The 14,679-nt window shown below is 38.5% G+C and overlaps 1 protein-coding gene across 1 annotated transcript in view; it reads right to left on the bottom strand.

Moving 5' to 3' along the window:
• Positions 1–14,679, bottom strand: part of ZDHHC17 (zinc finger DHHC-type palmitoyltransferase 17) — a 138,369-nt gene that overhangs the window by 32,335 nt on the left and 91,355 nt on the right. The window contains exons 11-12 of the mRNA XM_050935455.1: positions 7,796–7,920; positions 2,100–2,162 (exon numbers count right to left, since the gene is read on the bottom strand). Of these exons, the coding sequence (XP_050791412.1) occupies positions 2,100–2,162; positions 7,796–7,920 (188 nt within the window). The remainder of the gene's footprint in view (positions 1–2,099; positions 2,163–7,795; positions 7,921–14,679) is intronic.

Genomic DNA, 14,679 nt, shown 5'->3' with positions numbered 1-14,679 from the left:
ATTTTGAAAGAAACTATTTTCATGCTCTAAAGAGATTATTTTAGTTATGTCAATGCCAGACAGAATGCTGTAAAGCCCAACACCAGAAAAAAATTGACACATCAATGTAAAATATTATTTAAAAAATAGGATTGAATAGTGCATTTAAAATGCATCATCAATGTAAAATATTATTTAAAAAACAGGATTGAATAGTGTATTTAAAAATTGTATAAAATTAGTTATCCAATTCTCTTCTTAATAAAACAATTTAACCTACATATTTCCCTTAACCCTACGTTCTTTCTAGTTTGCCTAACAATTTGAAAGTCCTAGAAATGTGAATAGCTAGGAACGGTTCACCAGTTTTCCAAAACGGAATCAATTACATTTGGTTTGGTTTGGTTTAGATATCCTTCAAAGTTAAAATAAGGTGTTCACAAAGATACAAGATTTAGCATGAATTTTGTCCCCTAGTAAACATGAAGTTAAAACAAAGACCCTGATCCTCCAACTAAGAACACAGGGGTGTACCGTTGAGCCTGCATGGAGGCTAACTGATTTCCAGCGGGCTCTGCATGGATGCAGTAATCTATTTACACACTATCAGTTGCAGGATTGTGTCAAAGTTAGCAAAACTCAATCCATAGGGTGTTCTCCATCACAATTTTTCCGCCATGCCATTCCTGGATTTTACCTGCTGATATAGAAACTATCATTTGATCTATAGAAATAGCTAACACCTCATTAATAAGAAAAACAACTTTACATTATACAAAGGCATAATTTAAAGTTGTCATCTTTTTTATGGTCAGATAATTATCTAAAGAAAAATGATTGCATGCCATATGGAAACTGCTAATCAAAGCACTCTTTTAATATTGTTGATGAAAAAGTATCAAAACACAAAAGGGTTTTGTCATAACTATAAAGGGAAGGGTAACAGCCCTCCTGTGTACAATACTATAAAATCCTTCCTGGCCAGAGACACCAAAATCCTTTTACCTGTAAAGGGTTAAGAAGCTCAGGTAACCTGACTGATACCTGACCCAAAGGACCAATAAGGGGACAAGATGCTTTCAAATCTTGGTAGGGGGAAGGCTTTTGTTTGTGCGCTCTTTGTTTTGGGGGTTGTTCGCTCTTGGGACTAAGAGGGACCAGACATCAATCCATGCTCTCAAAACCTTTCTGAACCAATCTCTCATATTTCAAATTTGTAAGTAACAGTCAGACAAGGTGTGTTAGTTTTATCTTTGTTTTCTCAACTTGTAAATGTTCCTTTTGCTAAAAAGTTTACCTCTGTTTGCTGTAACTTTGAACCTAAGGCTAGAGGGGGTTCCTCTGGGTTCTATGAATCTGATTACCCTGTAAAGTTATTTTCCATCCTGATTTTACAGAGATGATTTTTACTTTTCTTTCTTTAATTAAAAGCTTTCTTTTTAAGAACCGGATTGATTTTTCCTTGTTTTAAGATCCAAGGGGGTTGGATCTGGACTCAGCAGGAATTGGTGGGGGGAAAGGAGGGGGAATGGTTAATTTCTCCTCGTTTTAAGATCCAAGGGTTTGGATCGGTGTTCACCAGGGAATTGGCAGAGGAGTGTCTCAAGGCTACCCAAGGAAAGGTTATAGTATTTGGGAGGGAGATATACTGGAGGTGGGGGGGGGGGAGGTAGGGGGCGGTACACAGAGTTTCCCAAATGACTCATTAACAATTTGGGTGGTGGCAGCAATGAGATCTAAGCTGGTAATTAAGCTTAGGGGTTCTCATGCAGGTCCCCACATCTGTACCCTAAAGTTCAGAGTGGGGAAGGAACCTTGACAGGTTTAAAAGTATACAGGTATTAAGAAAACAATAATGCTTATAAAGTCATCAGCAAGCATGGAAGTACAAAATACATTTGCCAGTACCATGAACTGAAGGTCAGTGCTACTTTTTTAAAATAACATCCATCTCTGAAATAACATGGAGAAAATGTGAGGGGGGGGAGGAAGTCTCATTTATTTACTATATAAATATCCAGTTTTGCCCACTACACGCAACCTCTCCCTTCCAACACTGATATTTACATTTCAATTAAGTGGAAATACAAATAAATAAATAAAAATAAAAAGCATACTACCAAACAGGTACTGCAGAATATACTGAGGTCCAGACTTCCTGTCTCTGCAAGTTCAACTATTGTCTTTGGAAGAAACAAACAAGAAATAAAATTAGTATTTGAACTTTTAAACACATACCCATCTAATCTCCAATGCTAAATGATTTCTGTAGCTCATATTCAGGCCTGTATGCTCAGACTATCTCAGGCTTTGCCTACAACAGAATATTTAATTTAAATAAGTTTTAAACCTATTTAAACTGGTACAAAACTCTACGTAGACATTAATTTCCAATTAAAAGTGGCTTATATAGTTTATCTTAAACCTATTCTTAGTTGATTTAAGCTAAATAGATATAAAGCAGGTTTAGACTGACTTAGCACAACCACACAGAATTTAGCACACAGGTTTAACTAAATTGATTTTAAAATCACAGATTTAAACTCAAACTATTTTGCATTTTGATAAATCCACAGAGATTACCTTCCAGTCAGGACCTATCAGTCAAGAAGGAGAAATTTAAGTTCAGTGGTATACAGTCCAATGTCTCAAGGCTGCAATTACTTACTCCATAGAATGTTCATCTCATAACCACAAAAGCAGTAATAAAAGCCAAACCTCCAACCCACTATGCATCATGCTATGCTTATGGATCAAGTGATATACAATGGTGGATTTCAGTTACAACATCCCAATTTCCTTACATTGAATTAGATCCTTTCATTTTGTGTGTCCTTCCAGCGTCTATTTTGTTATTGGAATAGTGGTGACTTATTACTCAAGGAAATGAAAACAGTCTATATTTCCAACAACTTTTATATTTCAGCAGCTGAAGACTGTGCCACAAGAGGCTTTTATATAAAGTCTGCAGTGTCTGGAAAATATACATTCACAGATTTCAAAGGAATTGTCCTGAAAATGTCTTTTGCCAAAGCTACTTTTCTTGGCCCAGGAAGAATTAATTCTGATTAGCATGAATAGTTAAGGAATAAAATTAAGGACCAAAACGCTTGTCTAATGTGTACCTTCAGCCATAGTACACGAAATATATTTTTACCATGGTTCTGGGTTTTAAGTGCCCTGTCATGTTGGTGTCTTTGGATCCATATGATTTAAAGTCTTTCTTCACCTCTCCTGATTAGAAAAGGAACAGAAGGTACTTATGACCATTTTGTCTTTTTTTTTTTTTTTGTCAGCACAGTGACAAAATCCTGATGGAAGAAGACTGAAAACTGGCTATTTTTTTATTTAGACTCTGATTTTGCAAAACACTGAAGCATGTGCTTTATTTGAAGTAGGTGAGCAGTCCCATTGACTTCAATGAGACTCCTGTGTTTATGTGGGGCTTACTTACTGCTCCACAAAGTGTTAAAATTCTACTTAATTATGTAGCCTTGCTGAAGGAATGGTACTTAGATTGGACTAGCCCAGCATCCAACTTGGTAGATGCGCAGTAACAGAAAAGCAGTTCTGTATGCACATTCACTGATATTAAAAAAACAACTGATCTATCCTGTAAACAAAAATAATCTAACCAATCACAACCTCATCAGAGATTACTACTCTGCACATGGACAAATATATAATACCAGGCAGCCTGATGTCATTCCACTTTGATTTGCAGTGAGTAGCACAGCATGCTTAAGAGTGGGATTTCCGAAAGAACTTAAGTGAGTCAGGAGCACAAATCTCACTGATTTTCAATGGGATTTGTACGCCTAACTCCGTTAGGGGCTTTTGAAAATCTCTCCCATAAACTAACGGAAGAGGTTACTGCTGCTCTCATTTTGAGAATTTGTGATTGCTAGGTTTGATTACTCAAAAACTTCATTTCAATAAAGGGCACATTAGAACTGCTAACAGTAATGGGCTTGAGTATCAGAAAATGATCATGGTAAAAGATTATAAATGCATCTGGTCATAAATTATATGCCAAGATGAATTACTCTCAAATGCCAATGAAAGCTAATCACAGATGTCTATCTCAACATCAGAACCGAAGAAGAAACTTGACTCAAACAGAATTCAATATTTTGTCAGTAGAAGTTCTAGCTTTGTTGGTATAGTATATTTAAATTACAGTAACTTGTAAGTTTGATTTATTTTTAAAACAGAATTTACAAAAGCTTTAAGCAATGACATTAAAAGTGACAGCTAGTGTAACAATGACAGACTCCGGTCGTCGGTGGGCAGGACTGAACCTGGGACTTCTGGAGCTTAGTGTATGAGCCTTTACAGCATGAGCTAAAAGTCAACTGCTTTTTAGCTAAGGCTGTAGAGCAGACTCATTTAACTCTCTGTTTAAGTGGTCTCGGTGCCACTCGATGGGTCAGAACACCATAGACAGGAGGAGTGGAGGTTACATACTTCGTTTAGCTGAGGAAGCATGTCCTGAGCTTCAGAGACTTCCCAGCTGAAATCCCAGAAGAGCCCCCACTTGTAACGCTGACAGACTCCGGTTGTGGTCAGGCAGGATCAAACCGGGGACTTCTGGAACTCAGTGCATGAGCTTCTACAGCACGAGCTAAAAGCTAACTGCCTTTTAACTAAGGCTGTAGAGCAGACTCATCTAACTCTCTCTAAGGCCTGGTCTACACTGGGGGTGGGGGGAGGGATCAATCTAAGTTATGCAACTTCAGCTACATGAATAACGTAGCTGAAGTTGACATACTTTGATCTACTCACTGTGGTGTCTTCACTGCAGTGAGGTGACTGCTGCCACTCTCGTCGACTCCGTCTGCACCTCTCGCGGTGATGGAGTACAGGAGTCGACGGAAGAGCGCTCGAGGGTCGATTTATTGCATGTAGACTAGATGCGATAAATCTACTCCCGCTGGATCGATCGCTGCCCGCCGATCTGGCAGGTAGTATAGACATACCCTAAGTGGTCCCATTACCACTCGACGGGACAGAATACCACACCCAGAAGGTGTGTGGGTTACACTAGTATTGGAGACAAGATGAGTGAGGTAATATATTTTATTCAACCAGCTTCTGTTGTGAGAGATACAAGCTTTTAAGCTGACACAAAACTCTTCTTCAGGTCTGGGAACTGTACAAAGAGAGAATGTCTACAATGCAATTAGACACGCATGGCTGGCCCTTATCAGCTGACTCAGGCTCTTTGGGCTTGAGCTAAGGGTCTATTTAATTGGGGTGTAGACATCTGTGGATGGGCTGGAGCCTGGCTCTAGGACCCTGCAAGGTGGGAGAATATAAGAGATTGGGCTGCAGCCCAAACCCAAACTACACCACAATTAAACAGCTACTTAGGCTATGTCTACACAAGAGACCTTACAGCAGTACATCTGCTCTATGCTGCTCTCTTGAGAGCACAGAGCTCTCCTGTCAACATAATTAAACCGTCTTCAACAAATGGCGGTGCGTATGTCGGCGGGAGGAGCTCTCTTGCTGACACAGCGCTGTGCACACTACCACTTAGGTTGGAGAAACTTGCAGCTCAGGGGCATTTTTTTCCCCACATCCCTGAGCAACATCAGTTTTGCCAAGATAAGTGGTACTGTAGATAGGGCCCTAGCCTGAGTCAGCTGGCTCAGGTCAGCAGTGGGTGTCTGTCTGCAGCGTAGACATGTGTCACAACTAAATACAAGGTGGAACAGATTGTTTAGCATAAGCAGTTAAAACATATTTCATGGGATTATTCAAGGTGAAGTGCCCAGTAGGGGGAAAGCTGGGGTGGGTGTTAATGGGTTATAGATCAGGGGTGAGTAAAATATGGCCTGCAGGCCAGATCTGGCCCATGTAACATTTCTGTCCAGCCTGCCAGGCTCTTTGGCTGCCACCTCGCGATCTCCGGGCCGCTAAAAGTCCTACAGTGCAGTGGGGTGCTCAGGCAGTCTGCTTGCCTGCAGTGGCCCCATGCCATTCTTGGAAGTTGCCGGCTGCTGTTGGCATGCCTCGGCGTGCCCCTAGCGGCGGGGGTGGGGTGGGGTGGGGTGGATGGGGAGCTGGAGGTGTCTCCGCATGCTGCCCCAACCCCTCACACCATCCTCATAGCTCCCATCGGCTGGAAACTGGCCAATGAGAGCTGCAGGGGGTGGTGCCTGCAGGCATGGCCAGTGCATAGAGACCCGCTGCCTTCCTCCTCCCAAGGGGCAAGCAGAGATGTGCCAGCAGCAGCTGGCTGCAGCTGCTTCCAGGAGCAGTATGAGACCACAGCACGCAGCCTGCCTGAGCCCTGCTGGAACCCTGGCCAGGAGCTGCCTGTGGTAAGCACCTCCCAGTCATACCCTACACCTCGCACCGCCTCCCGCACCCCTAGCTCCTGCCCCAGATCAGAACTCCTCTTGCACCTAAACTCCCTCTCAAACCCTGCCCCTCCTCCTGCACCCCAATCCCTTGCCCCCAACTGGTGCCCCCTCCTGCACCAAATTCCCTCCCAGAGACCCTCCCCCGCATCCCAACACTCTGCACCAGTTCGGAGCTCCCTCCTGCCCTCAAATTCCCTCCCAGACCCCGCACTCCTTCCATTAATATAGTAGAAATGTGTGGGCTGTGACGACTTATCAAAATTTGTTGAGTGGCCCTCCAGCAAAAATTATTGCCCACTCCTGTTATAGATTGTTGTAATAAGTCATAAATCCAGTGTCTCTATTCAGTCCATGATTTTTAGTGTCTAGCAAAGTTATGAATTTAAGCTCCCAGGCTGGTCTTTTAGAGGTGCTGTGCGAGCTTCTTTGAGGATAGGGACTGAGAGATCTGATATAGAGTGATCTCTTTGTGAAAACTGGTCATCCACAAGGGATATAGTGTTTTTGTCATTTTTCTGTGAGAGTTCATTCAAGAGCATAGTGACTGTCTGGGTCTTACCCACATAGTTGCTATTGGTGCATTTAGTGCATTGTGAGGTATACCACATGTTGTGATTAGCATGTATAAGATACATGGATCTTGAAATGTATGTTGTGGTGGTGTTTATCAACTCCCCCTACCCCTAGCTTTTTTCCCCCCTCCTTTCTTCTGGAGAGGTGTTCACTGGACACTTCACCTTGAATGGTCTCTTGAAATATATGTTAACTACTTATGCTAAACAACCTATTCCACTTTATATTTAGCTGTGACACTGAGAACATTTCCTAGGACAGAAGAGCTGTGTAAGCTTGAAAATTTGTCTCTTTCACCAATAGAAGTTGGTTCAATAAAAGATATTTCCTCACCCAACTTCTCTCTTTAATATCCTGGGACCAACATGGCTACAACAACATTGTATACAGCTAATATTAAGTTAGTCCCATAGTTAAGTACATTTGGCATTCAGGTACTACCGCTACGAGAGAGGTACAAGAACCTATGCAGAATAGAGTAGATTTTTATGTTTCCATAAATGAATCTGGATTACCTAATTTATCATCACTTTCAAACTCATCACTTTTTGAACCTAATATCAAGATTTACACACACTACCACCTCATTAAATTTAAACTACAATTTTATTTTGTTAATTAAAACATCATGAATGTTAAATTTAGAAAGCAAGACCTGCACACTACTTGCAAATAAAGACAAGGGAATATATAAAATAAATGCAAAATAACCTTTTGATATTGCTATGCATTTATTTCACAAGAATTTACTCTTATTTCCCTGTGCTAAACAGCAAGTGACTCAACATTTGGAAACACACAGGTAACTCATCCTTGAAAAAGGACATAGCATTTTCTCCCCATCCTCCTAAAAAAGTTTGTAGTATTTTTACCTTTTTCTTTTGTTCTTCTGTGGCTTTAATGATTCCTGGGTCTGATTTCCAGGATTTTCCAAAATTGTAGAAAAGTGCAACACTATTGGCAAGGAATGGAAGATGTATAAAGAGAAAACTGAGATGTGTTTAAAGTCAAGGAATCTAAAGAAGTTCAAAATGAAAAAAATTACAGAAAGACCAAACTGGGCTGAATTATTAACATCTGTCAACTTGAAATAAGATGACCAAGAATCACTTTGTTCTAAAAAGTTGCCAGAATCAATGATACTTAAAATAAGCAGAAAATATTGTGTCTTAAGGACTTCTATTGTACTCTATATTCTGTAGAAATTCTCTTAAGGCAGTTTGATTGCCTAACTCTTTATAATTATTTACATTGTGTTAAAATAGGAATTCTCATAATTCAGTTATTCCTATCTGTTCATTGTTGTTTTTAATTTAAATTCCATATAGTATTATCTCCTTAAAGTATTTCCTGATTTCACAGTAAATATCCAGAAGTTCTATTTATAAGATGCTCATTTGACTGCTTATGTCTTCACTGTCTTAAAATTCCAGTTAAATCACCCAAAGGAATGCTTTTAATCATATAAGGGATTGTCTAACAGAGAATGATGTTAGATGGCAGTAATCCCTCAACCTATGCTCATTTCCAAGATACTCAACTCAGAGTTTATACACTCATTTGAAAGCTCTCTCAGTGTAAAGCAAATAACTGAAAAAGTAAAATTATTGGGTTTTTTGGGAGCTATTTGAAATATGATCCTCTTATAAGCGAAAACTCATATTTCGGACCAATGAAAGCCATTTAAAAATATATAATCTAATACCTATAAAATAAGAATTCTTAGTATTCCTGAAAGTGTTTATAAATTCAAGAGCAATATAAATACAAGGAATGACCACTAGTTTAACATTTTTTCCTATGCTAGGATATACACAGCTTTATAGTGGTTTAAATCATCGAATTAATAGATTTCCTAGTAATAGCCAATAATGAGCATGAAGTACAGCACTTCTGAGGGACCCAAAAATCTGGCATGTTAGTGTACCAATCCTACTAACATGTACGTAAGTAAAGTCACTGACTTCAGTAGTCATTGGGACTACCCAAGTGAGTAAAGTTTGCTATTTATGTACATTTTTGCAGCATCAAACCCTGAATATAGATTGATAACTATAGTGTTTTACATGGCTGTATATACTAAAATTGGCATCTGAATATTTTATATTACATTGATAATCTATAACATTTTATGTAACTAATTTTATGGAAAACTGAGTTTCATTTGTTGTTGTTTTTAATGGCATGGAAAATGAGATTTTGCAACTGCACAGTGTATAGTGAATTATGAATGCTGAGCCAGACACTGATATTTCAGAAGATAATCAGCAAACAAGTAGCATTATCTAAAACATTCTACATCAATATACAGACAAAAATATTCAAAATAAAAACATGAAAAAATGATATAAGGTCCAATTCTCATTTATCCTATGATGCCTTTACACCATGCTGGTAGTGTACAGGGGCCTTAGAGTGTAAATGTAATTAAGGCCTCTTTACACTGCTGGACATGCTAAACTGCCATGTCTAACAGTCTAACACTGCAATAGCAGGCTGAAGTGTGCTAGCTTGAATCTAGCAACACAGCTAAAAAACAGCTGTCAAGAGGTGGTGGCATGGGCTGTACAGGTCTGCCAGAACCCTGGGCACGTACTTATGTTGCCTGCAATGGAGGCCAGGCTCTGTGTCTTCACTGCTATTTTTAGCTATACTAGTTAGATTAAAGACAGGGTGGGTATGCCTATCTGAGCTGCAATCACAGTTTTGATGGCAGTGTAGATGTACCCTGAGAATCAACCTCACAGTATTTAAACAATTGTTTGCCGAAATGAAGTATATTTGATAAATTCTGTATGTTTTGTATCCTATCGTACCCTAAAAAAAGTCCTTGCTCTGATTCCGTTCTCTGAAGGAAGAAACTAGTTGTAGATTTGAACTGTAACTGAAAATGTCTGATAAGCTAATTTTAATTTTTAATAATGTGCTCTATACAGTAGCCTCTTAGCATGTTAGCTCACTATAAAGACTTATTAAGCTTGACTATAACGAGCTCTTTTCAGTAAATTATAACTCATGTACCCCCATATACATCATAACTTACTATATGCCCTGCTACATTTGATCTCTACTGATTAAAAGTTGAGTTTAATCTTTTTTTTTAATAACTCAATTTCTTGCTAAATGCATTTTTTGAAATTAGCTCCTGCCAAAAATAAGTTCATTTTATTTATACAGCTTTAAGGGTTTACATTTTCTCTAAAATACTTACTATTTTCACTGATATTTGTGTCACGACAATAAAAAAAGCAGAAAAATATGTGAAACATCTTCTATTTAAAATCCTTTAAACAGACATCTGCTATGAACAATAAGGTACAATTGAAAAAAATTACATAAATCACTCCAAATTACTAAACGTCATGTCTGGACTGCTAAAAAGAAATAGGCAGGACGACAATTTATTTTCTGTCCAGTAAAATGGTTTTATAACCTTCAGTTTGTGGCCTTACTTTTAATCCACTGTATTAAATCTACTGCATAAAATTTGGACAATATGTTCCTATGACCAAAAAACTGCTCATGCACCCAGGCCCCACAGGTAGTAACCCAGAGACTTTTTTCTGCATGTTCCTCTCACCCTTCACTCACACAGACTGTATGGACAGAATTTAAGGATACGTCTACACTACAAAATTATGTCAACCTAAGTTACGGCAACATACAACCACCACAGTAATTAAATTGCTTGGGCATGTCCTCACTATGCTCCTTGGGTCGTGGTGTGCATCCTCACCAGGAGCACTTGCACCAATTTAACTGTCAGTGTTTGGCATTGTGGGACAGCTTCTGAAAGGCATCAACAGTTGATGTAAGCAATGCAGTATCTACACTGACACTGCATCGACCTAACTATATCAACACTGACTCTATGCCTCTTGCGGAAGTGGAGTTAAGTCAGTGTAGTGGGCAAGTTACATCAGTGGGAGCAACATTTTAATGTAGACGCTTACAGAATTAAGTTGACGTTAAGTTGCCTTATCTCAACCTAACTCTGTAGTATAGACCAGGCCTAAGAGTCTCCAGATAAAATGGCAAAATTCAGCCCCTCCCTTGCTATCTTTTATTAGTAGAACTCCCGAAGATAAGTGCAGCATTGATAGGGAAACCATCCTCAGGAAGACAGAAAATTGGCCACGTGCATACTGAAACTGAAAGGAAGGCTGAATGGGAAAGAAAGATTATGGATGAATGATAAGAGGGTGGGAGTGGGTCAAATCTCAGCAGAGAATTTCAGGAAAATGAAAACAAGGGGCAAAGAAGTGAGGTGAACGAACAAGAATCCAAGTGAGGGAAGGTTGCGCTGACAGAGGGAATTCAGAAGCCTTATGAGGAAAAGGGCAGGCACACCCTAGCCAGTAGAGTAACTTGCTTCAAGGAAAACCTATGGCAACTTACAGAGCTTTTACGGACACCAGCAGTGTATGTGGAAAAACACATGAAGCTTTAAAACATTTACAGTATAGGTGACATTCTACCTGGAGGCAAAGCACTAATGGCTGGAGTGGGATGAAAATAAACTATTCATCCAAAAAATTATCAGAAAATGCAGTTTCAGGTCTACAAACTATTGGTGAATTCAAGTCAAGTTCATGGACTAATTTTGATGGAAACAAAAAAATGCTTTGTTAATGTCAAAATGAAACTTTTTGCTTGGACTTTTAGACTGACATTTTCACAACAGCAAGCAAAGGTTTCACAAAGATGGCGTCTTTCCCCCCCAAAGTGTTAACCCAGCGGTTAACATGCTCTTCTGGGAGGTGGGGAGACTCAGGTTCAAGTCCACACACTAACTTATAAGTAAAAAGAATTGAAACTTGGGATTCTCACATCACTGGAGTATCAAAGCTACTGTGCCAAGGGATATTGTGAGATGGGGCTTTTTCACTCTCCCCTCTGGAAGCTGTTTTACTTTTTTTTTTAAAAGGACCTTATAAGGGAGGCCCCATCCACCTCTTCCCCGCTGCCACTTTTGTTTGCTTGTTTTCGTCAAAACGCATGAAAGTCTAAATGAATTTTTCAGGTTAAAAGTAAACATTTCCTTTTGGGGTTATCAGAATGTTTTGTGTTGAAATTTTTCATTTCACTAATATTAAAACATTGTGATTAATTTGTTTTTTAATTTCTACACACTGAAAAATTTAAACAACTGTTTTTGGATCAAGCTGAAACTATTTTATTTATTTTACAAAACTCCCAGTGAACTCACAACTCCATTATCTGCCCAACTCCAGTTGTGTCCTAACATCTTTTCAGTCCTAACATTTTCCTCACTCAGACCCAAGTAGAGAGAGGTACACACCTGTATACATGGCTGCAAAGCTGAAGAATAATGTTGGCAGTAATTCCCCCTCTGCAGATTTCACACTCGGCAACTTTCTATGCAGTAAAGGGTTCCAGAAATATTTAGGTCTTAATCCTAAAGCAAAATACTAAAATGAACTTAACCACGACACTTCCCGGTTTTCATTGTGTGAGACAAGAGTGCAAAAATCCATGACCCGTTTATTACCCTTCTACAAAGTAACACCTTTCACTGTAATTATCAGAGCAGTTTGAGCAATAATGACTGTCCCATTAAAGTGACAAAATGCATAAAAGGTGATGTGAATATTTGGTTAGCTAAGTTTGATCCAAAACTGCAACCTATCTAGTGGCTTCAATTACATACAAATTGCTGTTAATTTACAACTACACCTCTACCCTGATATAATGTGACCCAATATAACATGAATTCAGATATAACGTGGTAAAGCAGCGCTCCAGGGAGGCGGAGCTGCACATTCCAGCGGATCAAAGCAAGTTTGATATAACACGGTTTCACCTATAATGTGGTAAGATTTTTTGGCTCCCGAGGACAGCGTTATATCGGGGTAGAGGTGTACATATCAAGCAAAATATTGGTTGGAACCAAAGCTATAAATTGATAAGGGGGGCGAGCAAGAGAGTGTGTGTATGTATATATACACAGACATATCAGGACACTCCCCCAGAGCATTCTGAACAAATCTATTTACTCAATAGGTCTCAAAGCTACACCTCCACAACTAGTAGCCTCTTTGTCTTTCTGAATGTAAGTCTTCCTTTGTTCTCTTCTTGTATTTGTCTCTATATTTTTGACTGTATGTACATATGATGCCTTCATTCTGTAAAGTTTTATTTTAAAAAAGTATGATCATCTTCTCTGTTCAGCTATCAGCATTAACTGGCCAACTAGTAGAAATTTGGGGAGGGATTTTCAAAAGCATCTAAGGGAGCTAGGGGCTTAACTCCCTTTGAAAGTGAACGGAAGTTGGTGTCTAACTCCCTTAGCTGCTTTTCAAAATCCCATATTTGGTCATTATAACATGAGAGGATATCAAAGGTGCAGAAAGGCATAAAACTGACATAGTCAGTTTTTAATTGAACTAGTGATTGCCATTGATTTTTTTTTTTTATTTACCAGTAAAAATTGGACTAGAAAGGCAGGTCTGCTGTATAAACAAAAGGGTTTTTCAAGAAGCATTTCTTGAAATCGACTTCATATTGTTCCTAAATATTTCAGAATGGTGAAGCCAGGCCAACTGTTGTCGTAGGGTGCAAGCATAAAGCGTAAGATCAATATATGGTGGAAAATGAAACCTATCTGTTGTTCAGAAGCCAGATAGCATCATGTTCAATTTTTGGCAAATAAGTGCCCAAATGCAGAACCCTTAGACACTGAAGATGAACTAAACCATCTCAGATTTGTTTTCCTCTCCTTACAGGTTTTCTTTGGTTTTCCTTTAGTTGTTTACTTGTTAGATCTTCACTTGGGAATTACATGCTGATTAATAACGTTCACTGGCAAATAAAAGTGGTAAACACAAGAAACTAGATAGAATTATATTGATTTTTAAAAAATCAATGTTGCAGATCATTAACAGTCATTTTGACATTTAAAGGTAAGTGCCCATAAGCCTTTGCAACAACCTCATTGTATTCAAAAGAGACACGGTGAAAACAAAGGTACTATTAGTGTTCTTTCATTGGGGATGACAGTGTTTTGTGATAAGCTAGTTGAGAGACTGAGTTCTGTAAGCTGTCATACTTTAATTGATAATTTTAAGTTAGAAGTCATTGTAATAAGATGCCAAATTCATCCTAGCTCTTCTGGCAAATTGCCCTGTAGCTTTATTGAAAAAAAGAAATTACATGCCTGCTTTATTTTTGTAGCATAAGACATAGAACTGTGGTCAGAGTAAGAATCTTTATATTTTTACAGCTTTACCTGATTACTTAGTGCAGAGCACAGTACTTCTTTATTCTCTGTAGTGTGGGTAAAGTGACATCTGATGAAATTCCTCGTTGTGGCAGTTTTCATTAAATGAATCTGGCAAGTTATTTTACTCAAAAATACTTCCAAAAGGATTCATTACATAGCAATGTCCTCCTTTATGGGGACCTTCAATGCAATAATATTAAGTAAAAATAAAACTTTGCACTTCCATATTGCCTTCTAAGGATCTTAAAATCTGTTTAGTTTCATTATCTGTTCTATTTTAAATTTAAGTTCATTGCTGGAAGTGTTATAAAGTAATATTTAATATTCCAGATATGATTTATAAGCACTCTTATTTATATAGATAGCAATTCAGTATATACAATTCAATGTCCAGTTAAAGTAATACTTCCTACTTCAGAAGCCAAGTGAGTCAAGTAAGAGGACAGAAACTGGATATCATGACAAATATTAAAAAACTTTAAGATTAAAAGCTGATTTTCTGCAATTTCAAAG

This window comes from Gopherus flavomarginatus, chromosome 1 (assembly GCF_025201925.1).
Source record: "Gopherus flavomarginatus isolate rGopFla2 chromosome 1, rGopFla2.mat.asm, whole genome shotgun sequence".
Classification (NCBI taxonomy): domain Eukaryota; kingdom Metazoa; phylum Chordata; order Testudines; family Testudinidae; genus Gopherus; species Gopherus flavomarginatus.
The sequence above is the reverse complement of the archived record's forward strand: the minus strand, read 5'-3'. Positions and strand labels throughout refer to the sequence as shown.